The 25,383-nt window shown below is 36.4% G+C and overlaps 1 protein-coding gene and 2 pseudogenes across 1 annotated transcript; all 3 read left to right on the top strand.

Annotated features, from left to right (window-relative positions):
- Window positions 1-4,776: 4,776 nt before the first annotated feature.
- On the top strand, window positions 4,777-6,355 carry LOC103964501 (annotated as a pseudogene).
- A 4,596-nt stretch (window positions 6,356-10,951) lies between these two features.
- Window positions 10,952-15,636, top strand: LOC103964479. The gene is given in 13 exon segments (XM_009377416.3): window positions 10,952-11,246; window positions 11,249-11,316; window positions 11,423-11,524; window positions 11,769-11,849; window positions 11,964-12,073; window positions 12,223-12,358; window positions 12,563-12,661; window positions 13,178-13,283; window positions 13,447-13,904; window positions 13,982-14,155; window positions 14,254-14,451; window positions 14,614-14,940; window positions 15,257-15,636. Coding segments are annotated over 13 exon segments (2,181 nt in total). The 5' UTR covers window positions 10,952-11,017; the 3' UTR covers window positions 15,350-15,636.
- Window positions 15,637-15,680: 44 nt separating this feature from the next.
- LOC125471185 lies at window positions 15,681-17,012 on the top strand (annotated as a pseudogene).
- Window positions 17,013-25,383: the final 8,371 nt, after the last annotated feature.

Genomic DNA, 25,383 nt, shown 5'->3' with positions numbered 1-25,383 from the left:
TTGGCTGGGATTGGGGTGGAGGGTGGGGGAAAGAGGTAAGAGATGATGGGTTTTTTTTTTTTTTTTTTTTTTAAAATTCTCACATGGGCCTATTTTGACACGTAGCGTCCAATCATTGTCCACGTCAGCGCCATGTCACCAGTTAATGGCTGATTTAACAGTAAACTTAACGGATGTATGGATGTGACATCCCGTCCCGGAATTATCGAAACGTACATGTGAATTGACCATTTTGCCCCTAGTTAGCTTGGTTGTGTTATTGGTTATTTGTGTGCCTTGTTGGCATGCTTGGGGATCACACACATACCTCATTTTCCCTATCCCTTTCTCAGTCACTTTCCCTGTCTCTCTCTTTCTCACTCTCGAGTCTCTATCCTTCCTCTCCCATTCGAAAACGTACGGACACACACTAAACCCCTCAAAACATCACGGATCGAGGAAACTAAGGACACCTTCGAACTCGTGAAGCTCGTGTGAATGCAACCATACCATTTGCAGGTGAGAAATCCTCCATTTTCACGTCGATTCCATAACCTCCGATTTGAGCACTATTCATGCAAACTTAATCTAGTTAGTTTTTGGACTTTTGAAGCTTGTAGATGTGTAGGTGAGGTCCCAAGGAGCTTGGGAGTGTATCGTTGGACGGAATTGGACGACGGGATCACGAACTGTAAGTTTGGCCGAATTTTCATATTTTTGGAAAGTTTGATTCCGTTGTTTTTAGGCCCTAAAACTAGTCCAACGTAGTAGTTTATGATTAGAGCTTCATTTTGGTGTAAATTACGTGAAAAATGGATGAAAAACGAAGGAGAATAGTGAGTTTAAACTTTTCGCAGTTTTCCGGTGACCGGAGTCCGGCGAGGGTTGATCGGAGAAGAAACAGGAATATTCCGTTAAGTTTAATGGAATATTCCTAACGGCAGTGACGGCGTCTGTTTAGGTTTAACGGAATATTCCGTTAGTTTAACGGAATATTCCTGACAGCGTCTATTGACACCGTCAGTGTGCACGGCACGTGACCGCGCGTGGGGGCGCGTGGGTCCGTGCCTATTTTGGCGCGTGAGAGGTCCAAAAATTATTTTAAAAATATGGTTGTGATTCTGAGGTTGTGTAGAGCACATTGGTATATTCATTTGTCCATTTTGAGCAATGTATGAGAAGTTATTTTGAACGGAAGGTTATGTGCTTTAAAGTTAACGTTTTTATAGTTAATTCGCATATAGGTGACACGTATCCCGAGGACGAGCGTGCACACTCGAGGCAGGGGGGCTACGACCCTTCCACATACCAGTGAGTGGGCTTTTGGTTTTCCGTATATACCTATATACATATAATTCCCATAAATTAGTATAAATGCTTATTCGTTATATGCCGTTTCTTTTATATAATTGGTTATTATGCATGGTTAGTTGCATATATGGTTATTATGTATATTCATTTATACGTTTATATATATAATGGTGCTGTGGAGGCACATGTAAGTGCCAGGTAAGCGTTATTTCATATATGCATTCAATAGTGATTAGAGATGCTTAGAGAGCTCATAACCTGCACCCCCGGTGTTAGTGCTCCCGCCCAGAGTAGGGCACAGTCCTTCACGTGTTGTTCACCTCCCGCACCATACGCTCAGCTTGGATCCAAGTTAGGTGCACAGTCCTGTCGTACAGACCACTATAGGTGGTTCCGACTCGTAGGTGACCCACGATTATTCGCATAGCCTTCACGTGATCGTAGCACTAGAGCGTTTATATGTATTATACCCAGTCTTGTCGTACAGACCACTATAGGTGGTTCCGACTCGTGGGCAGGTTTAGTTGTTGAGATTGAGATTTGAGCTCTAGATTCAGCCGTACAGGTCACTTTAGGTGACTCCGGCTGCCAGTGATAAGTTATTGACACGGTTTATACCTGAGCACTTGCATATTATTATGAGGTTTTGAGCATGACGGCATACCTTTGAGCATGATGGCATACCCTTGAGCATTTTTGGCGTATTTATACCTACGTATATATGTTTATTTCCTGGGAAGTATACAGGTTTTACGGCGAGGGGTTATAATGTATTTTATGAAATAGTTTTCAAAGAATTTGTTTTTGCCCACTCACGCTTTTGTTTTGCGCCCCTCCAGGTTTTAGTAGCTTAGCGGGTTCGGTGGTTTTCCCAGAGGACGTCCCGGCATTTCTGACAGACACGCACCGATGTAGGGTCACCTCCGGGTGCACTATTGTTGTATCTTTTCTTTGGACTGTTGTAGTCTTTAGGCTCTAAATTCAGCGTCTCACTTACGCTAGCACCTACTTTATCACATTACATATGCTAGTTTTAAATTATTCGTACTTTTATATTATTTCCTTTAGCTTCCGCACTGTGCACTCGGCTACGTCACCTCCACGTGACGGCCAGCATGCCCTGATCTCGGTTGGGGTGTGTCAATGGAAGTGTCCCAAAATTATGACTTTATGTACCACTCTGGGATGAAAAAAAACTTTATGTATTAAATGTTGAAAACCAATAAACTTCAGGGTAATAAACTGAGATTAACCCTATTATTTTTTATATTTAAAATTCTCATAATTACTTTTACTACTAATTAATATACACCATGAGATCAATCTAATGGTTGTTCATTTTTTTTCTTCTTCTCCTCTTTCTCATTTTTCTTCTCAAAAACACAAAAGAAGTTCTGATCAGCATCTCCACGTACTCACACACGATTTCAATTTTTATTTTTTGAAAATTGTTTTATGTTTTCATGAAATAATTGGTGGTACTTCCTGTGTGCTCATTTGTTATCTTAGATTGTTTGTTCGCATCAGTGGGATAAAGACTTTGTTGTTGTTATTTGTTCACATCAATGTAGTTGAATTGATATCAGTTGGAAATTTAAAAAAAAAATTATTATTAGTAACGGAGGAGAAGAGTTCGAAACTATTACAATAATTTAGGAAGGGGAAGCTCGAACCAGGGTGCATGAGTAGAAACTCAACACCTTATCAGCTAGAATATTGGACCACATGCAGATATCAATTGGAAAACTCTTTTACACGAATTCTAATTTTCTAAAGCATTGAATTTGACACGATGATGTTGAAGCAGTGACCATTATCCCATTGAGCTAAGGATATTCAAAGTGTCCTATTTTTGAAGGGTGATGCATAGGTGTTGTTGGGGAGGTTGTACATGATATTTATCAAGATGCTTGATGAAAGAATACCAAACTTAGATTGTTTTGAGATAAAAGAAGCAAATTCGGCAGCAACCTATCTATGAAAAAAAAAATAGACTAACATCTTAATTGATGAGTAAAAAATAGACTAACATATTAATGAAAGACTAATAATAAAGAACGAAAAAAAAACTATTGCATAAATATGTCGGTTATTCATATTAACATATTAAACCTAATATTAGACTAATGTATTAACGAACAAAAAATCAAATAGTAGACTAACATGTTAACCCTAGTACGCGCCATATATATGTGGGTTATTCATGTCAAATTCACATGATCAAATCAACTATTGCATAAATAATGAAAAAAAAAAAAAACTTACCTTGATTGCATCCCATGATAAAAGCTGGAGAAGGTTTTAATGTACAATTTTTATATTTTTTATTTTAAAAGAAAAGCAAGAGAAGGAAGTGAGAGAGAGAAGAAAGAGTCTGGCAAAACATACTGTAGGGAGTATTTGGGAAGGAAAAAGAGTGGCAAAAGAAGTAAAAAATGAACTATTAGATTGATCTCATAGTAATGTATGATAATTAGTAGGAATTATAATTTGAGATTTTTTTTTTTTTTGAAAAATGATATTATCTACACTAAGAAGGTGGGGGAGTGGGCTAAGCCTCATAATGAACTAGCAACAATGTGATTCAAATTAATGATTGTTTAAGATTTGCCACGTGGCGAATTTGAATGGATTTGTAGTGCTATTTAACATAGTCTAGTGACAAGCCAAGTCACACACAAGTTTTTCTTGTAGTCTTGGGAATGAGACCTTTAATTGGGTTCCAATAATTATTTATGTTTATGGATATAAAGTTATAACACACCCTTAAGCCTTGGAGAAAATTTTAAGTGTGTTGAAGTATCATAATGCAAGTAGTTGGATATTTGAAAAAAAAAATTCCAACCACTTGTATTATGATACTTAGTGTATCGGGCCGTGTTCCCAGCACATTGAAAAATCCCTCTAAGCCTTGACCATAAAACTTTAGATTTTGACCATAATCTCTATGTTTATCGTGACGCTTGATTTAAGTACGTAGAATACAATTTGGTTCTTTTTCTTTAAGGATTTACCGTGCAAAACTGCAAATCATACTTAGACAAATATATACAAAAATAATTCATTAGAAGCACAAAGAAAAAGAGTATATGTACATGTAACAAGATGTGATTTGCCTGTGTAAGGAGAAATGCCTTCTTCCTCCGAGTAAGTAACCAAGTATTTTTCATTAACTTTTACTATTTATTTCTTGATACAAACGATATCTAAGAAAGGAGATTCAAACACAAAACCTCAAGTGCATAGATAAGGTTCAATTCAATGCACTTGTTTTGTGTGTACAATTGTCCAAGCAGATTGTAGACCATATACGCATATACTTTAAAGGCATGTTATGTATTACTCAACGTTTGAGGAAATGCACATTTATGATTGTTTGGCAAGTCCAAACCTCTTGACCTAACTTCTAATCCTCTTTAAAAGTATAAAGCATGGGGGTTTGGGTTGAAAGATTGAAACTTAACCTATTTATATCGTCCTCCATAATCCATTGTTGGGTTTAAAATTCAACAAATAATGATGAGGCAGGAACATTCTCTTCATGATGAAATAAACCCATCAAGCTATGGTGACACGATCACTGTTCTAAGCATTGATAGTGGAGGAATTAGAGGCATTCTCCCTACAACCATATTAACTTTCCTTGAATCCAAACTACAAGTACGTATACAAATACTTCATGCCATGCATGACTCTCAGTCTCTATGTTGCTCTCTATGCACAACTCCGAGTAGTAGTGGTAGTAGTAGTAAAATTTTATTGTTCATTTTAGGAGCTGGATGGAGAAGAAGTCTGAATTGCAGGTTACTTCGACGTGATTGCAGGAACTAGCCCAAGAGGCCTTATAACAGCCATGATGACAGCACCTGATCAAAACAAGCGACCTCTTTTTAAGGCCAAAGATATTGTTCCATTCTATCTTAAACATTGTCCCAAAATATTCCCTCAATCCATGTTATTTATATAAACAGTTGATATTAATGCATACTTGACAGTTTTTATTCTAGCTAATTTACTGTCTCGCAAGAGAACATATTTTCATTTAACATAGATGGGCACTAATACTTTTTCTTTGTGACAATATAGAGGAATTATCATGAGAATGAATGCCTTAAGGGGACCAAAATATAATGGCAAGTATCTCAGAAAGTTACTTAGAAAGATACTTGGATATCGAAGACTGCATGAAACTGTGACACGAATTGTTGTACCAACATTTGACATCAAATTGCTACAACCCCATGTCTTCTCAATCTTTGAGATACATAGTTCATTTGATAATTAAGTATATATTTATGATTAAAAATGTTCATTTTTTAATATAAAATTATGATCTTCTATATATGCAGGCAGAGATTGATACTTCTGAGAATGCATTGCTATCAGATGTTTGCATCGGTATTTCCTCAGCTCCAACTTATCTTCCAGCTCATTATTTCAAAACTAAAGATTCAGGAGGAAACGATAGGGAATTTCACCTTGTTGATGGTGGGGTGGTAGCAAACAATCCTATAAGAAATAAATTAATATTAAACTTGCCCTCTTTGTTGCCCGCATACTACCTTTGGCTTCTAAAACAAATTTTATAGGAGTAACTTATGTTGTCTCTCATCATACCTGTGAGAATCTCTCATCATATATGTGTGATGCTCGAGATATATACATGGTCAACAATAGGATAGTAAATATGGTACAAATAGTTTAACGTCGAAGTTGTACGTATGCATGATTGCATGCATACGATATTATATATATATATATATATATATATAGCTTACAAAATGCAAAAAGTATTATAATTATTTGGAATATTGTGGTGTAGGCATTGCTAGCAATGAAGCCAATAGGGACAGTGTTCCCGAGGAGTCCAGATGCTCTTGCAACACCACAAAGTCCAGATTATCATAAATACATCATGCTTTCACTAGGCAATGGGGCTTCACAGATAGAGAAGAAGTACGATGATAAAGTGGCCTCAAAGTGGGGGATTTTGGGCTAGCTTTACAAGGATGGTCATTCCCCTTTGGTTGATGCTTTTACATTTCTTATAATCCTTAGCAATTAGACCTTCATTTTTCCTAGGCAACATTCCTTACTTGGCATGGAAGATTTGCAAACTTACTATCAGAGGAGCGAAGACTGCGCAAGGAAAGATTACAACGGTGGTCCTCCAATTGATTAAAACAGATATTAATTATTTGTGTTTTTGTCAAACAACTTGTTATATTAGAACTCAACTGCTCAATATTTAAAGCCCAAATCCAAGCAGAATCATATATATTGTGACTTTATACTTCTGGTGCAAGTTTATTAACCTAATTCTTATATCCTCCATTGGTTCTTACTCATCAAATCTCCATTTTATTTGAAAATGTTGTGAGTTCACGTTCAACTACCCTTCTTTCACTAGCTAATAAAGATCAACACATCTCCATTTTATTTGAGGATGCATGTCATACAGAGGAAGATATTTGAAAGCGAGCTATTACTTTCAGTAAGAAAAAGTCATTATGTGTTGATCTTTAGTGGATAAATAAAAGAGAAATGGGAGTCAAATGACTATTTTAGAGTGTTAGTAATAGTTCTCTTTTGTAGAAGGTATTGAGAATAATAGAATTTTATGTCTAGGGTGTCGTTTTTATTGAAATATATTGAAAACATGTTGGCAACAATAATATTAACACATTATCAATAATAAATTAATAACCATTGTTGTATAAAGAATGAAAGGGTCGAATGACTATTTTAGAGTGTTAGTAATAGTTCTCTTTTGTAGAAGATATTGAGAATAATAGAATTTAATGTTTAGGGTGTCGTTTTTATTGAAATATATTGAAAACATGTTGGTATATTTTGTTGGCAACAATAATATCAACACATTATCAATAATATATTAATAACCATTGTTGTATAAAGAATGAACGTCTCTCTTGTAGCCAGACTAATAGATTAATCTATGTAAGTTTATAGATATGACACTTTTAATTACTCTTAATTGTTGTAAAACTAACTTTGAGAGAAGTGTGAAAGAGAGAGGGTCGACACACAGAGAGAGAAGGCTTTTAAGTATATGAGAATTGTGTCTTTGCCCATGACCTTGTACCTTTATTATACTATTCGTGATGAGCTTTCTTGCCTTACAAGTAATACAAAGTCTAAGAGGATGTGATCACCAAATTCTATTGGGATTATACTTTAAGTTTACACAATCACATCCCTAACTAAACACACGGTCTACAAAACTCCCCTTTAAGTGTGTATAACTTAAGAAGTAGTCGCATTAAGTCTTTATGATTAAGAGATGACGGTTGTTGTCGTCAATTTTTGGCAGGTACAATAATTGCTTATCACGAGTCTCTTTGTGGGGTGCATATCAAAATAATCTCACTAAGACCTAGCTATGGTAAACCCAATAGAACAAACCCGCAGTCTAAGGAGAAAATGTGAATTAATGCAGTATGTCGATGTTTCACATCTTCATGATGATCATTAACACACACAAGGGTACGACCAACTCAGAATAGGTGCCTCGTTAAAACCTCATCAAGTTAGCAAAAACCCAATAGGAAAAATTGCTCATGATCGTAGGAAAAAGAGTACATTAAGGCCATTCAAACATGCTTCAATATACTTCCCCTAAGTTCGACAAAACTCCCTATGAGAACTATTAGTAATGCAAATCTAAAATTTTACGCATTTCAAATTTTTGAACAAGCTTCTGAAAGGTAAACTTTGATAATAACTTTGTGAAAAGGTTAGCAAGAGTGTCTTGAGATCAGATATGCTTGACTTCAATGTTCTAATGCTTTTGTTGCTGATATTGGATGTATGCCTAAAAGCAATAAAGATTAGTGGATTGCTTAAGGTAATACAAGGATTAGTCCATGATCTAATCATGGGGCAAGATCACTATAGGTAAATTACCAATTTAATCTCATTAATGAGTCCATAGATAACGGTTATATACATATGTAAGAGGTAACTTATAAGGTAAAGTTAAACAAACCCTATTTGAATGTGTGTATCCTAAATATTGTTCATGTTCGTTCAATTGTGCGAGCACTTGCTCAGTTGGATTGTTGATGGATTCGAACTGAGTTGCACGTAGACTTCAGGTGAAAGATTTACGAGTAGAACCTTGCGAGGTGGCATTGGGCCATGTGGAGCCAAACATGTCTTTACTTTCTAGCTTGAAGCTCTTTGTGAACTAGGTCCAGGTTTGGTGAATTCGCTTAGATACACTTTTCCATGAATCTTAGGATCATCTCGTTGTTAGAGTTACTGGCTTAACCAGAGATGCTCTTGTCATGTAAACCTTGGTAGGTTATGTTGTCTCTTGGAGCTCTGCGAACATGTCGGAACTTCTTGGCAAATAACTCCCACTGTCTAGATGGGTTGTTTCATGTCTTCTCTTTTTGTGGTCCCACATATGATTAATGGGCATGTTGTCCATGTGAATCTTCATTGTAACTTTTCTTTCCTTTAAGTATTCTCACTAGTCTTGCTACCTCCCACCACGAAGAATTAAAAAGAAGGAAGAAAACAACTTTCGTCTTTCCATTCATTGCCAACTTTCCATTTACTCTTCATTCTTTTTGTTTTTGCTACTATTGTAAATCTTATCTTCTAGCGGATATAAAGGGCATATCCTTCAAATTCGCAACTTTATTTGACAGAAAAATATTTGTTGGTTACTGATATTTTATTATAATGCAGACATGTAGTGTTGTAATAGTGCAAAATGAATTGAAGAGAAGGATTAAATTGGAATCGTGGGTTGGATAGATAGTGTAGGTCTAGCGAGTTTGTTGTAGGGATGTACCCATATACTTCAAGTCACAACTAATGGATGATGGAATGAGTCATGTTGGTTTAGAATCTATGGATCGAGAAGTGGAATTACTTCGATGCGAGTTGGGTTCATCGTCTTAGCTTGCGCGACACTTGCTGCTCAAAGTTGCTGTGTCTGAATTACAGTTGCTTCTTATTTTGTACAAATTGCGGCCTTCCTATGGGTTTTCCCAGCTTTGATTTTCTAAGTGTCCTAGTTGCTATTGAGAGATCGTTGGCTATCTCTTGAATCAAATTCATGTACAATTTTCTGCTAAGGACGCGATTAAATTGCTAGAGAAGAACAAATCAACTCATCTGAGTGTGATAATTAATATCATGCATATTTGCAATGTATTAATCATGAGATAGTTGCCGTGCACAGAGATTGCTTCAGTTTAGCGTAGACGTCCATTTCAATTCCCTTCGTTTGTACATGGTAGAGTGATTTGGTTGGGGGAATATGAGTTCTCTCAATGAAAACACCAATTGTTGGAACCAAATTCGTGCACATCCACCAATTGACGAAATTTAGTCGGACTAGCCCATGATCTCTGATGAGGGGAGAATGGGGTTGATTGGAGGGTGTAGTTGAATATGAATAAGACTGCTTACATATCTCCGGGAAGGAGAGTCAAACCATGCGTGTAGTTCTATGAAAGAATGAAAGGAACTATCCTGACGAATAGCTTATAGCAGGGCGTTAAGGAGATGAGTTCTCCATCGACACGTCTGCGCGTACACGGCGACGTAAGAGCCTCTGCTAGGCACTGAGAGAATATGTGTGTTGTAGAGAATATTAGACTTAGGGAGAAATAGATTTCCCCTGATAAATACCTAGGCTAGTGTCTTAATAAGGATCTTGAGAGTTCTTGCAGAGAAAGTAATCTTCATCAAATCTACAGACTATCTAGGGGAAATCTAGGATAAGATACCCAATCTTCTTAGAATCATGATCATGTTACCTAATCCTCAAGATATCCTAATTTGACCTTAATTAGGATTGTCCTTACTTGAGGGACAAGTAATATTTTTAATAGGTTTTTAACCCTAACTTGTCGGACTACGCTTGATGGGCTTTGTGTATTCCGATCCTTTTTGCCATCAATCATGGGTCTAGAAAATGATGGTCCCACAACAGCTCTCAGCCAAACTGCCATTTCATCATCAGCTTTAACAACGGGGATTGATACGGATAGAAATTAAGAGAGCACTCAAATGGGTACGCATCGCCTACGTTGGCTACCGTGATTGCTGGTTTGCCTCCAGCAACGACGACAGTGTGCTACTGAGCTACTTGCAATGATGATGGCGGGTGCCTTGTGATTAGCAGCTGCTGGTGCTACTGGTGATAAAGATGGCGATTGGGTCCGAATTTGGAGTGTGGGTTGCATAAGGATTGGGAGAAAAGGGAAGACAAAAGAAGGGGGAGAAGCTTTGATGACAAGGAAAAAGTAAAAAGATAAAAAGATAAAAGCAAGAAAAAGATAAAAATAATATCAAACTAATATTACAGTTTTATTAATTTTTTAATCACAAATATCTGAACAATTTGTTTTTAGGGTTTGTGAATGCATTTGGACGGCTCACGATCGTAATAATTACCTATTACCTGATTATCTGGGCAATTATCGGGTAAAGGGTGGATTTGCTCTCAAAGGTAACACCAGCATTTCCGAACCCTCTGTCCTCTAATTAGCATCCACGTGGCAAAACCATGAAGAAAGACCTCCGGTTCATCCACATTTTTTCTACATCGTGTCCTCCCTAATTTCAGAGAATATTTTCCCCTCCGCGCCTCCACCACCTCTCTCTCTCTCTCTCTCTCTACCCTTTGTCTCTCTAGACATTTTCCTTCGAACCGAACAGCCCAAATTTTTCCCGGAAAATTCCAAAAATGGACTCGACGCCAATTAACTGGGAAGCCCTAGACGCTCTCATCATCGATTTCGCCAAATCGGAGAAGCTAGTCGAAGACTCCTCCACTTTTACGACGTCGTCTTCCCCGCCCTCTTCCCCTCCGTCTTCCTCTTCCCCCTCCTCTATCTCCTCCTCGTCGTACCACTCGAGATTGATCATTCGTCAGATCAGACGGTCGCTAGAGGCCGGTCACATTGACGCCGCCATCGTCTCCTCCGCTCCCACGCCCCTTTCATTCTCGACGATCACAGGCTCCTCTTCCTCTTGCAGAAACAGGTACTCCAGCTGTTTGACTGCCAATAAAACGCTGGAAAGTGTTGTCAATTGCAATTTCTAGGGTTTAATTTGTGGAATTATTAACATTTGGCTATTTCTTTTGAAGAGGTTTATTGAGCTATTGAGGAGAGGGACCACAGAGGATCGTGATTCTGCAATCAATTGCTTGAGGAATGCTCTTGCTCCGTGTGCCCTCGACGCTTATCCGGTACTTAAAAACTTAGTTCTTTCTTCTTTGTATTGAGCCTTGTATAGTTTGTTGCTTTCATTAAGCTTGTATTGGAATTTATTACTAGGAGACTAGAGGGGTTAGCTATAGCTCTATATAACGTTTATCTCAAAATTGAGCAAATATAGAAACTGGGCTTGTGCTGTTTTACTAAATGTTTGACGCCCGTTGCTTCTGTCGGTTTGATTATGGATTCTGATGGATTGTTTTATTGCATTTTAAGGAAGCTTATGGGGAATTCAAGCATGTACTGCTTGCTTTTATATATGACAAAGAAGACCACTCTTCTCCGGTAGCGACTGAGGTGGGATACTATTTGTAATGTATATGCAGCTACGAGCAAAGATTATTTTTTAATTTACTCCCATACCATACATTTAGACTAAGGTAAAAGGGGTGTTTGCATTATGCTTTTCAGTGGTCTGAAAAGAGGAGGTTTGACATTGCCGGATTAGTTTCCACTGTCTTGAGAGCTTATTTACATGCTTATGATCCGGTCTTCTCGATGACCTTGAGATATTTGATAAGGTGTTGCCTCTTTGACTTTGGTTTAGTTAATTGCAATAAATATTATTATGTTCATTGGGTGTGAGTGATTGAGTGCCTGTGTGTGGGGATGCAGCACAGGCATTAAATTCATTGTTGTTGTCTTTTAAAGTTATTCCTGTCTTATGCAGCATCCACAAAGGATTTTGTTTTCGTCAAGGAATTTCGTCGCCTATTTCAGATCTTACACATAGATTACTTCTTGAGGAGCGTGACCCCCCTGCAACACCCCAGGAGAGCTTGTTTGAAGCACCTCCTTTTGATGAGGTGAGATTATCTAAAATGCAAACATTTTTCATAGACATTACAGGAGGTAAAAATTGAATTATCATATAGGTCAGCATCTTGCGGGTGATACATGTATCCACATATTTTTTTCTTATCTTCATGTGTTTGACAATTAAGTACTAAAACCATCAATTACACTACTAACCATGTCTTTATATAATCATGTTTGTATTGGAAAACCAGGTGGACATACAAGCCCTTGCACATGCTGTAGAGCTCACGAGACAGGGAGCTGTAGATAGTTTGAGATTTGCCAAGGGTGATTTATTTCAGGCGTTTCAGGTTAATAATTACTTACGATGTACTTATTATTATAATTACCTCAAATTTGTTTTTAATTTTTAATTTTTAATTTTATTACATCATTTATTCACAATTCGTGGGAGAGTGGCCATGCATGCAGGCTTTTTCTTTTGCCACCCAGATTCATAGCTCTTAATTTTGATGCAAGACATACTTTCATACATACGAGTAAAAGAACAAGAAGCATACTGTTAGTTGTTTGGATGAATGAAAAATGCATATTTAAAGAGTAGGGACGGATCTGATTTTAAAATATAGAAGTTATAGTACTGTTACTCGACTACTTTTTACCCAACCCTAGAAACATGATTTTGGCCTTGTTATGCTTGCATGCTAGTGCTTCCCTGGGAGAATGCACCTAATGATGCCAATGCACATTATCTTCCTGCTCATATATCATGTAACTTGTTTAAGAGGTTCATTGAAATGTTATAAATGGTTGGCTTAGATATTTTTGAGTCCACTAACATTAAAACTTGTGCTTATATACTGCAGAATGAATTATGCAGAATGAGATTTGATGTTGCCATGCTTGACGAGCTGGTTCGTGAGTATTGCGTTTACAGGGGCATTGTGGATTCTGGTTTTGCAACTTCTTCTGGTGAAACTTGTGAACTTTTTCTTTCATCCTTATTTTCTAATGTTTTGTTAAGTGAGCGTGTGAGCTTGTTTTTTTTTTTTTTTTTTTTCTTTTTAATTATTATTATTTTTTATATTTTAACTTGTCAGACTCTGACTACTACTGATCTACTTATCCAATGCAGCGTCTGGGGTGCAAAGCCTTTCCAAATCTTTGAAAGTTGATCAACTGGTGATTGGGCATTCTCTGTCAAGAGACTGTTCTCATGAGGTCGATTATGGAGCCAGCAAACATTCTGATGGTGAGATTTCTGTTAGTAATGATAATCTAGGTGGTTCCCCTGGAAAGAGTTCTGATGTGACGAGCATGCAAGGAATGGATATTGAAATGCGTTACGTTTGTGAGCCATCGAGCACTAATGAAGATTGTAGCACCAGTGGATCACATCAGCCTGATAAACTCAGAGTTTTACAAAGAAGACCCAGTGCACCTGCAGAAAGAAGTAAACGCAAGCGATGGAGGGGAAGACAAGATGATCTTGATTTTACTCCTGGCATTTCCTGTAAGGAGATGAGTAAAGATTCTAAAGAGCTTAGCACAATTGACCTGGTTTCCGATACGTATTCATCAAGGGAACAGCAGGTTCTGTGTTGTTCGAATTATTTGTCATTTAGTAGTGGTAGCATTGGTTGTTATTTGACAATGGTGTTGCTCTGCAGGCTTCAGAATGCTTAAGTTTAGGCCTTGACAATGTGGAGGACAAGTATGAGATTGTGATTGGGATGAAGGAACTAGCTAGCAAAGGAATGGCTGCGGAGGTTGTGGAAGAAGTTAATTCTATGGACCCAAATTTTTTTGTACAAAATCCTGTTTTGCTCTTCCAACTTAAGCAGGTACTTAGCTCATGTATTGTAAATAGCTTGAAGTAATTGTTTTTAAATCATACTATAATATACAAAACTTTACATTCTGATAATTTCACAAACTGTAGGTTGAATTCCTTAAGCTTGTCAGCTCAGGTGATCATTCTACTGCTCTGAGGGTTGCATGCTCTCATTTAGGTCCTTTAGCTGCAAGTGATCCAGCTTTACTGAAGCCCTTGAAGGAGACTTTGTTAGCACTGCTCCAACCTAATGAAGATGCACTTGGGAAAGGCTTGCCCTTACATGCTCTTGCAACTTCACTCCAGGTATGCCATGACTTACTGTCATACTAAAATTAATAGGAACTGCCGATGCTTTACAGAACCACCATTAAATCGTTTTTCTATCTGGATATGAGTCTGAAATGTGATTTATACAATGTACCATGGCATAAGTGCGAACTAAACATTTGCTTCTGTCTGTGATAGGTTGCGATTGGTAGGAGGCTTGGCATTGACGAGCCCCAGCTTATGAAAATAATAAGAGCAACCCTTCACACCCATAATGAGTGGTTTAAACTTCAAATGTGTAAAGACCACTTCGAAAGCCTATTAAAGATTGATTCCTTGAAAGAAGTTAATACTCCTTCGCTTGCTGCTGCCGCTGCTTCCAAGTCAAATGCAGATAGTTGCTCTAATGGGTCTTCCCAAGTTACAGTATCTTCAAGCACAAGGATGGTGGAAGATGGTATCAGCCTGACTCAAGTGTCGTCTAGAGATGTTGTGTGTGATGAAAATGCCATACTAAAAGTAATGGTGAGTTTTATGAACTGAACTTGCATATCTTTATCTTTCGAAATTGTTCCACGTGGAAGCATATTCAATTTTTAGTAGTGAATTTTCCCTTTTGACGAACACGACAGTTTCACTTCCTTGGCCTCGTCAAAAATAAACATGTGCACTTTATTGTCATTAGCATGTTCAGTCAGCCGTACGGCATAAGATTTCTTATAATCCAATTCGACTATTTGCACTTGTATAAATAAATTTGACTGTTTTAATATAAACCACATCTTCTAAGTTCAAACACTGGTTCGTTCACTTCAACTAGTCTCACTGTGGGTGGTTGCAGGAATTTCTAGCGTTGCCCAGGGCTGATGCTATCCATCTTCTTGCACAATACAACGGAAATGCCGAGACAGTCATTCAACAGATATTCGCATAGTTTGTATTGTAGCCGGTTTTGCAGATACGTATAATTAATTTTTGCTTATTATTTGATTCAATTTGTGCATAGAGTTTCTAATTTAGGTAGACAGACATACGCGTAGTTGTTGAAACAGAGGTACAGTACGGTAGCATTTATTGTTAACACTTAGGCTGTTCTTGTACATTGTCATATGGGGATAATCGTCTGAGAAGAGCAGCCATTAATAAAACACTTGGTTGATATAAAGACGAAGAGGTGCTTGTTGGATAGTTGGATTGATTTTATTTCATGGAATTTTCTCTGTATTTTTTTGTTTGTAAGTTTTGAGGTGCGTCGATGCGCAGGAATGGCAAAGGTCTTGTTTTCAGAATTTTCTATGGTGCTTTGTTGTGTTGGGTGTTCTGGATGTTTATCGTCACATCTTTGGTCAAAATCATAAAACTAATATCTAACGGTGAAAATGTCCGGAATATTTTATACTCGAGCACAATAAAATTTTCGCTTGTTTTTTATTTTTTGTCATTCTGGGAAAAAGATTAGTATTATGAAATTTCACTAAAACAAGTATCTAAAGTACAATTATCTTTCATCCAGCTTGAAGACACAATTGGAACCTCACACCTTGTTTATGTGATATAGGCTGCTGTGGTTATTATATAATTATTATTCTGAATTACCAAATATATTTTTCAGAAATATAATTCCAATTGGAATTTACAATTTACTTTGGTGATTTGGACTTGGGAAGTTTCTTATGATGATGAATCCATGACTTAAAAATTACGTAAAAATATTGGATTCCGCATTAGCTAACAACAAATAAAGTCGGTAAGAAACACTTAAAGAATCAAATTATAGAAAAGACATTACCAAGGTTTTTAATTTTTCATTTTTGAAACGGGGCTAATATTTTCAATTGCGAAATAGAATTTTAAGGTGCTTATTTGCGAAATTTTGGTTCACAGGAAAGTTTGATCATAAAGCCTCCCAAGAAATCTCCTTTGTTATCGAGGATGGCAGTCCTAGTGTTTACGAGGGTATTCGGCGTTATAACTGCTCCATATGTGTAAACTCTAAAGCAGATAAGTATCCGAACCATGACTATATTTCAAAGCATCAAAGTCATCGAAAGGCCTTTGCACGACATCAAACTACTAGAAATGCCCAAAACTTTTAGCAGGTAAATGAAATCTATTACCCTTTAGATTTGAATTCGGGCAGCGTTGTTCCTTTGGATAAGAGCATCTTCAGCAATGCCCAAGAAATCTTCTCTGTTAAGCATCTGTTTTGGTCTATTTGTAGGGCCGAATGTGCACGCAATCCTGTAATATTCTTTGCAATCTTGTCGATGCAGAGATCGGGGAGTGGATCGTTTGAGAGCTTGTTAAATAGTCTTTAAAATGTTAGCTCTAACGAGGAGATATTCTCGGTTAGGCACAGGAGGGAAAATATATCTTCAATTGTACAGACTCTGAATAAAGTTTACAGTTTGGACTGGTACAGTAGTGCTTCGAAGAATGAGTGCTTTGCCGCAGCTGGCTTCAAGTGGATGCTTAATCACGTATATGTCTATTACTCCATGCCGATAGGTGTATTCTATTATGAAGTAATCTGTTCTGTGATTAGCAGAAACCTTATTCTTTTAGTGATAATTATTAGCAAATGTGAAGCAGTGTGAACCACCATATTGCTACCTAAAGGTTTGTCCATTGTGACCCTAAAAAAACTGGAAATTTAGATTATCATTGCTCCAAACATTAGTATTGTGGGACCATGAATTTTCCTCAGCCCAAGTAGGCGGATCAGAATATAAGTGCCTCCATAGTCTAGTCATGGACTAGACGATTCTGATTGGGTCGAGCCGCATAAATGGGTGAACAATGCCACCACACCCTGTCTGATTCCAGAATGGTAGGCAAGGCTCACATGCCATGTCGAGAACGATCATGCTTGTTCCACAAGATACTGAAACCTAATCCAATTGGGATCATATTGGTTTCCTATATCTTTGGAGATTCCTATAATCTAAGGATTGTCTCGAGTCACAAGTAATCATACTCCTAAAAGAAAATAATATCTTATGCTAGATATTATTTAGGATTCTTCCGACTTTTTACGGATTCACTATCCTAAAAGGGTTCTCTCTCAATTAGTATAGAACACCCATCTGGAATTCATAAAGGTATTTTGATATTGTGCTCTTTGCATTGCATGTCTCTCTCTCGCTCTCTAGCCCACTGCTTGATTTCTAAAACTTTTATTGACTTGACCTTGGGAGACCATTTGGCCGATACCACACTGGTGCCTAGGACTTCACGGTTATATGTTCTCTTTTGTAGGTAGTCGTTCTTGCACTCGTCTATCCACGATGGTGCGTAAATTTGGTTCCAACATCTACTATTATAAATTTCTGTTTCAATCAAGGAGGATAAATTGACCATTATACTATAGAATTATCAGAGATGCGGGCCAAGTTTCCACTTCTAGCAACACCAATACTATCCCCAACTTAGTAATTACCAGGTGTGGGGTTTTATCATAAAAAACATTAGTATTAGTTGGAGTAGGATTAAGATATTTAAACCATTATACTATAGAACCAATTAGTGGGTCACACGTGGGAGATCCACAAATTAGCACTCATGTGGAGCCAAGGGGACTGACCCTACACGCGGGGTCAAGGGACCCACCATCATCACGTGGGGCCAAGGAAACTCACCCATCACGTGGCAGTACAGTACAGGCCTGCTCCTTATCTTTGATATCATGTAGAATTATTAGAGAGGCGGGCCAAGGGCCCACTTCTAACAACATTGATATTGTCCCCAACTTGGTAATTACCACATGCACAATCCGACATGTGTGGGGTTTTATCACAAAAGGTCTCAACATTAGTTGGAGTGGGGTTAAGATATTTAAACTATTATTTCTTTTTTTCTATGGCCAATGTGGGACTCAACATATACAACTTTTAGTTAAATGAGTTTAATAATAATTTTCATGCAAGTGGCCTTTTATCATAGTGATAGAAAAATGTTGAGTCATTGCACGACGACGTGGGTTCAAACCTTGTCGTTAACTATTCTAACACCTAATACTATCCCCAACTTAGTAATTACCAGGTGTGGGGTTTTATCATAAAAAACATTAGTATTAGTTGGAGTAGGATTAAGATATTTAAACTATTATTTCTTTTTTTCAATGGTCGATGTGGGATTCAACACGCCCCCTCACATGGGGCCCAATTAGTGGGTCATACGTGGGAGATCCACAAATCAGCACTCACGTGGAGCCAAGGGGACTCACCTTACATGCGGGGTCAAGGGACCCACCATCATTGCGTGGGGACAAGGGAACCCACCCCCACGTGGCAGTATAGTACGAGCCTGCTCCCTATCTTTGATATCATGAGAATTATTAGAGAGACGGGCCAAGGGCCCACTTCCAACAACATTGATATTGTCCTCAACTTGGTAATTACCATATGCACAATCCAACATGTGTGAGGTTTTATCACAAAATGTCTTAGTATTAGTTGGAGTGGGGTTAAAATATTTAAACTAGGTTAAGATATTTAAACTATTATTTCTTTTTTTCTATGGCCAATGTGGGACTCAACATATACCACTTTTAGTTAAATGAGTTTAATAATAATTTTCATGCAAGTGGCCTTTTATCATAGTGATAGAAAAATGTTGAGTTATTGCACGACGATGTGGGTTCAAACCCTGTCGTTAACTATTTTAACACCTAATCTAACAAAATCTATCATTTGACAAAAAAAAAAAAAAATCCATAACTAAGAGTGAAACAATAATTTTTCATTGACCTACTTTCCCTCGCACCCAAAATTTTCACTTACCCACTATTATAACAATAACTTTCTTTTGCACATACAAAACATATATATGTGGAAGTTACTAGTTACGTAGACTTAATAAGGGATTTGGTTCATAGCCAAATTAGTTTAACAATGTGTTTTGCACATGGACTCAATATGGAGTATAATGCACTACGGAATCTATAAAAACTCACTTAAATATTAAACCAAATACGAACCCTAAGAATCTTTGGATTTCAGACTTGCACATGGACTCAATATGGGGTATAATGCACTCCGGAATCTATACAAACTCACTTAAATATTAAACCAAATACCAACCCTAAGAATCTTTGGATTTCATACTTTGGATTTCATACTTGCACGTGGACTCAATATGGAGTACAATGCACTCCGGAATCTATACAGACTCGCTTAAATATTAAACCAAATACCAACCCTAAGAATCTTTGGATTTCATAATTGTTTAATTCCCCCGAGACTTTGCAATTCCAAATATAAACTTAACTTATGATGGCAGAGTACTGTAACTTGTCATGTTTCCTGTGAAAAAATGAGATGTATACGCACAATCGTTGTACGACGGCTTGTGCAGATACTTCATCATGGTAGGCATGCGGAGGTCGGCTTTTTCGAAATGTGAAGGGATGTACTTTTTATAACACATGGGAGGGGCCGACTGTAAAAGTAATAAGAAACTTTTGGCAGCGTGCATGGTTAAAGCTAGCCGCTAAAACTTGGAGTAGAATTCTTTCTACTTTTATTCTCATTTTTTTTCTTCTCGTCTCATATATATATATATATATATATATTTATAAAAAAATTAATATAAATTGTTAATGTAACTTAAAAATTTCTGTTCAAATAAGAAGATAAAAAAAAAAAAAAAAGATTAAAAAAGAAAAGAATCCTCCACTAAAAACTTTGGGAAAATTTGAAATAGGTCCAATTTTATAGGCCATCTTTTGAAATAGGTTCAATTTTTAGTGACTTTTAACTTTTGAAATAGGTCCAATTTTTAGTTACTTTGGACCCATATCAAAAAACCCCTAAAACTTTCACTCCTCCGCAAACAAATGAAACCAGATGGCTGCAGGTAAGATACGAATAATATATTTAGTAGTTTTTTTCCAGCAATGTTGGGGGTTTCGGTTGGAAAGCTGATGAGCTTGTCTCACTGAAAAGATTTAATATTTTGTGTTGGTGAAGTACAAAATGTATTTAAGAGTAAAATTATAGAGAAAGTTCTATAAATTAAATAACATGAAAGTTGATGATTTGATTATTATTTAAGTGCTAATTAATATGTTTACTTTTTATTGATGACACATCATTTAGTTTGTAAATTTAATATACAAATTTAATCTACCTAGAATTACTCTATATTTAAAAAACAGAATTGTAATGTGAAAAAAATTATTTTCCAGAACGTGAATGGTGGAGAATTAGAGCAAATTGTCCTTAGCGTATCTCTCGGTTGCTTGATGTATATAGTATTTTGCTTCAACTTGTTATATTATATCATTCGAGAAACGTACTATGAATCCATGATGCTTTCCGGCCGTGGTTTAATGATCACGAATTAGAAAACAATGGATGGTTCCCAAAATTAGCTCGTGCCATATACTTAATTTTGGTTGTATATTGCACCATTTCGACCAAATAAATGCAGTAGACTAAATTTGCAAACCAAATAATGTGTTATCAATAAAAAATAAGCACGTTAATAAATATTTAAGTAATAAACCGATCATTAATAAAAATATCATTTAATTTACAAACTTTAATTTAAACTTTTAGTTTCTTCCTAGCATTACCCATCTTCTATTATTAAAGAGTAGCTATAAAGGAGAAAACATGCAAATGAACGGTTTGCATGGGACATGCATACTGTTCACATGCCATCATACGACGACCCTGATGTGTATAGAAACTATGGTGAAGTAAGTTGTTTCCATAAGTTACCAAACATATGTATATCGACTTGCCATAGTATTTGTGCCAGTATAATTTAAGTTAAACAGGAGAGAGTGAAAGTACAGTACTGATGGTAACACTAGCTAAGTGGCTATCAAAGTTGTAGTATTAATTCAGTGAAATTATTAGGTGTGTTGAGTTTAGAATTTACAAAATTTAGAGCATTTACCTTATATTTGGGGTAGTTTAAAAGAATTTGGTGGAGTTTGAAAATTTATGCGCTTTCAATGTAGATTTTTAAACAGTCTATAAAAGCAGTGTGGTGTTTAATTAGGATAAATTCTAATGACTTCTAAACATTCCATGAAGTTCTTAAGGTATTAATCATGACTTAATAGAGTTCATGAAAGTCATGTACTATTCACAAGTTATTGCATTTCGATGATTTCATTAAGGCCTAATTGGATTATTAGTTCCCATGGCGACATGGGCTTAAATCGTAGTTTTTTTTTTACCACATGGGCTATCTTCCAACTATCCTATCACCACGAGGACTATTAATCCAATTAAGCCTTTCATAAAGGATTTTTATTGCATTTCGAAGATCTTCAACTAAACAAAATAAAGAAAATGAAAGAGGTGAAGTGCATGACAGATGATGTTTTATTTTAGTGGCGAAAAACAATAATATTTATGCATCTCGGTGTGGATTTGATTCCCACCGATCTCCCTCTCCCTATATATTTAACATTTTAACCCACTAACACTATCATTTGTAAAGCAAAACGAGTGTTTGTAACATTTTGATGGACTTAATTGACTTTGAAGAGAAAATATGTCTACCAAAACTTTAGTCATCTGATTTCTATGGAGTTTTGGTACACATTGCACTTTCCATAACTCAAATCCTTTTACGAAAAATTTTCAAGTTATTCTCATATGCAAAGATTTCCTCTGTGGATACATAGTATTTTTAACCGTTATTTTTGCATCAATTACTACTATGATTTAGTGATGTTTATTTTCATTTAAAAGTGAGAGGTTTCAGATTCTACTCACGTGAATAGCAATGATCTATAATATTTGTGTGAGTTTGATATATACCATAATTATGTTTAACCTATTGTGCGACTTAGCCAATGCTTCTTACCCTTAAATAGAATATCGTTATGTAGAATATGGTTAGCCTATTGTTGAATATTCTCACTTTATTCTTTACCGGATTTTTTTACATGGCACCAAAAATATTTGAATACAATTTATTTTAACAAAAGAAAAAATATTTAAAGCAAATAAAATAAAATAAAAATTAACATAGAATATGGTTCAACATTCAAGCACACACCTGCCAATTTTCAAACCTTCAAGTTTGCTTACTAATTAAACCACTAAACCAAACAAAGATGAAAAACACATGTATTAGAAGCATGAAGAACATGTAGTCATCACCGCTTACACATTGCGTTTTTCCTTAAACAACACGCAGCATTCACCTTGGCTTTTTTCTCATAAACGAAATTTTTTAAGCATATAAATATGGAATATATACGAAGAATAAGTAAGAAGACTCTTTTTTATTTTTACCAAAAAAAAAAAAAGGAACATCAAAGAACAATCATTTTAATTATAGATTTATGAATAAGGTCTGTTAAATTCTCAAACTCTTTGGAATTATACTAAACTCTATAAGTAAAACCTTGTAAAACTCTGAAAAACTTACCATTTAGTTATGTGGAGTCTACAAAAGGCAATAAAATTCATAAACTCTACAAAAGTATTTGAGATTCCATAACACATCCCCCTCTGTAAATATGAGACTTTGTTGCTCACATTATGGAAATCAACATATTGTTGTACCTTTACAGACACACACACACACACATATATAATAATAATTAAAGTAGCATGTGAACTAACTTTTATTCTAATTTCTCGTTACAAAAATAGCTCGTCTAGTTGTAATGTAGAGAGAGAGAGAGAGAGGAGGGGGAGGGGGGGATATATATATATATATAGATATATATATATATATATATATATATATATATATACATCTTTTGAACTCGAGAGATTCTCATTGGTTGGCACATGCACCTCACTTGTGCCCTCCTCCCCTCTATATATTTCCACGCAGAGGGAAGTGCCTAAGCAACGAGCTTGTACACTTAGTTTACTTGATTATCCAAGGCAGGCTTGCTCGAATTGATTCACTACCATGACCTTGAACAAGTTAACCCTTTTTGCTTGCTCATTCCTAGTTTCCCTACTCATCTTAACCTGGGAAATTCAGTCCATTGATGCAAGGCCCTTGAAATCAAGGAGTAAAAATGAACTCCAAAACCTCCCAATTCACACCAAAACCCACAAAAACAAATCGGAGGATAATGCAGGTCACAAAAGGGACTTGCATGGTAAGAGCACAACTGAAGCGTCATCAGTTGTTGTATCTCCACCCCCACCACAAAGTGATCAGGTTGATGGTGCAGCACAGCTGCCACCACCACCAGCGCATGCCGTAGATGACTTCAGGCCCACAGCTCCCGGTCACAGCCCCGGTGTTGGACATTCTCTACAGAACTAGGGCATCTGTAATCTATCCCCCCTGTATATGTGTTTGCGCTCATAAAGATGCCTATTTGTTATGTGTGGGTAATCTTGCATGCACATGTTTTCATTTGTAATTTATGATCAGTATTTGGCCATTAGTTTTCTAGTAGCTAGTGAACTCAGTTATGTAGAAGAAGTAAAAAGGCCTACTGAAGTGTGTAGATTTGTATGGAGAGGGAGAGCTCAAGGGAAGTTGGCCTAGAGTTTGATCTCAACCAATAGCCCTACTCTTGCAAAATGCAATAGTGCTGATTTTATGTAATTTGTAGTTGACTACCTGTTTAATTCTGAATGAAATTTCTGGTTTAATTTTCAAACTTTTTTTCTGGTTTAATAACACAAAGGAATTGAGGTAATTTTTTATTTTTTTTGGTTACATTAGAGGGTTTTGAACAACGATTTTAGGCAATTTTTACTCATCATCCTACACTCACCCTCTCTAGTTTACTAACCCAAGTAGCTCAAAATACTAGATTATTACAAGGATACCATGTTCCTTTTTTGTTCAGTCTGACAAAGATACCATATTCCATGTCCTTTATGTTTGGAGGTAGTAGGTACTAGGAAGGAACAATATTGACTGTCAGATTTTAATTAAATATACTGCCCTAAAAAAACAAAAAACATATTTGTTATGACATAAAATTACCATACACATTCTTATCGGATAAGAAATTACCATGCACATGCCTATAAAGAGAATAAATCACAATTGGCAAGGAAACTGAATTATGTCGGGGCTTGATCATTACCTTTATATTTTTCCTATTTTTCATTAATCAAATTGAAGATTGGACAATATTATTAACTTCTGAAGGTAGAATAATCTAGGAACCCCACCATTAAAATTCTACAAGTTTTGATATTTTTGATTGAATGTTTTGGTATTTTTCATTGAACTACATGTGTGTGGTATATATATGCATGCAAACTTAATTTGTTGATATTCTGTCATTCCATGTGTCTCACGTCATTTAGGGTTACATCCTTTAACTTGCACAAGCAGCCGAGCATCAGAACATGCAATTAATCAACGTGTTGGGTCTAATCCTCCACATCACCAAACATTCATTGGTACGTGCCCTAAAAATAGTGATCGTGTTGAGAACTTAAGTTGTTGGTAGTCGCTAACCAAGCCTGTTCTCACCAGAATTACGACAGACAAGAAAGACAAGAGAAACTTAATCCAACTAGGTCAAATCTACATTTGTGGAGGGTGGAAACACTCCGGGAGGTTGAATGATCTATTGATCCATGAGCCAATTGGACGATACTTATTGTTTCATTTAACCAAGAAATATCGCTCCTTCAACTACCATACCCAACAAATAAAAAATAAAACCTTAAGAAAACTGTAATGTAATGTTCGAGCTGGGGTTTGCCAAAGAAGGAACGTGCCGGATATTAATAGACCCTTTGTGGACGTATAAAGGTTCAGTTCAATGATTCTTGAAAATAAAATCGTGCCATAAAAAATTATATATGCGGGAAACCATGGACACATATATGTATACTCACTCAAGAACTAATGTAGTAATTAGTAAATGGGTAAAAACAATCAAGCTCAACCTTGCCAATTATGGAAAATTATTTAATCCACGAACTTGATTGAAAATAATTAAGTAACTTTGGTGCAAGTGGTGGATTACACTAGCGATAGGTCATTTTTTTCTTCATTTCACTG

The sequence above is a fragment of a genome, unplaced genomic scaffold (genome assembly GCF_019419815.1).
Source record: "Pyrus x bretschneideri cultivar Hongxiangsu unplaced genomic scaffold, Pyrus_bretschneideri_v1 Contig59, whole genome shotgun sequence".
Classification (NCBI taxonomy): domain Eukaryota; kingdom Viridiplantae; phylum Streptophyta; class Magnoliopsida; order Rosales; family Rosaceae; genus Pyrus; species Pyrus x bretschneideri.
This window is presented reverse-complemented; position numbering and strand designations above follow the sequence as displayed.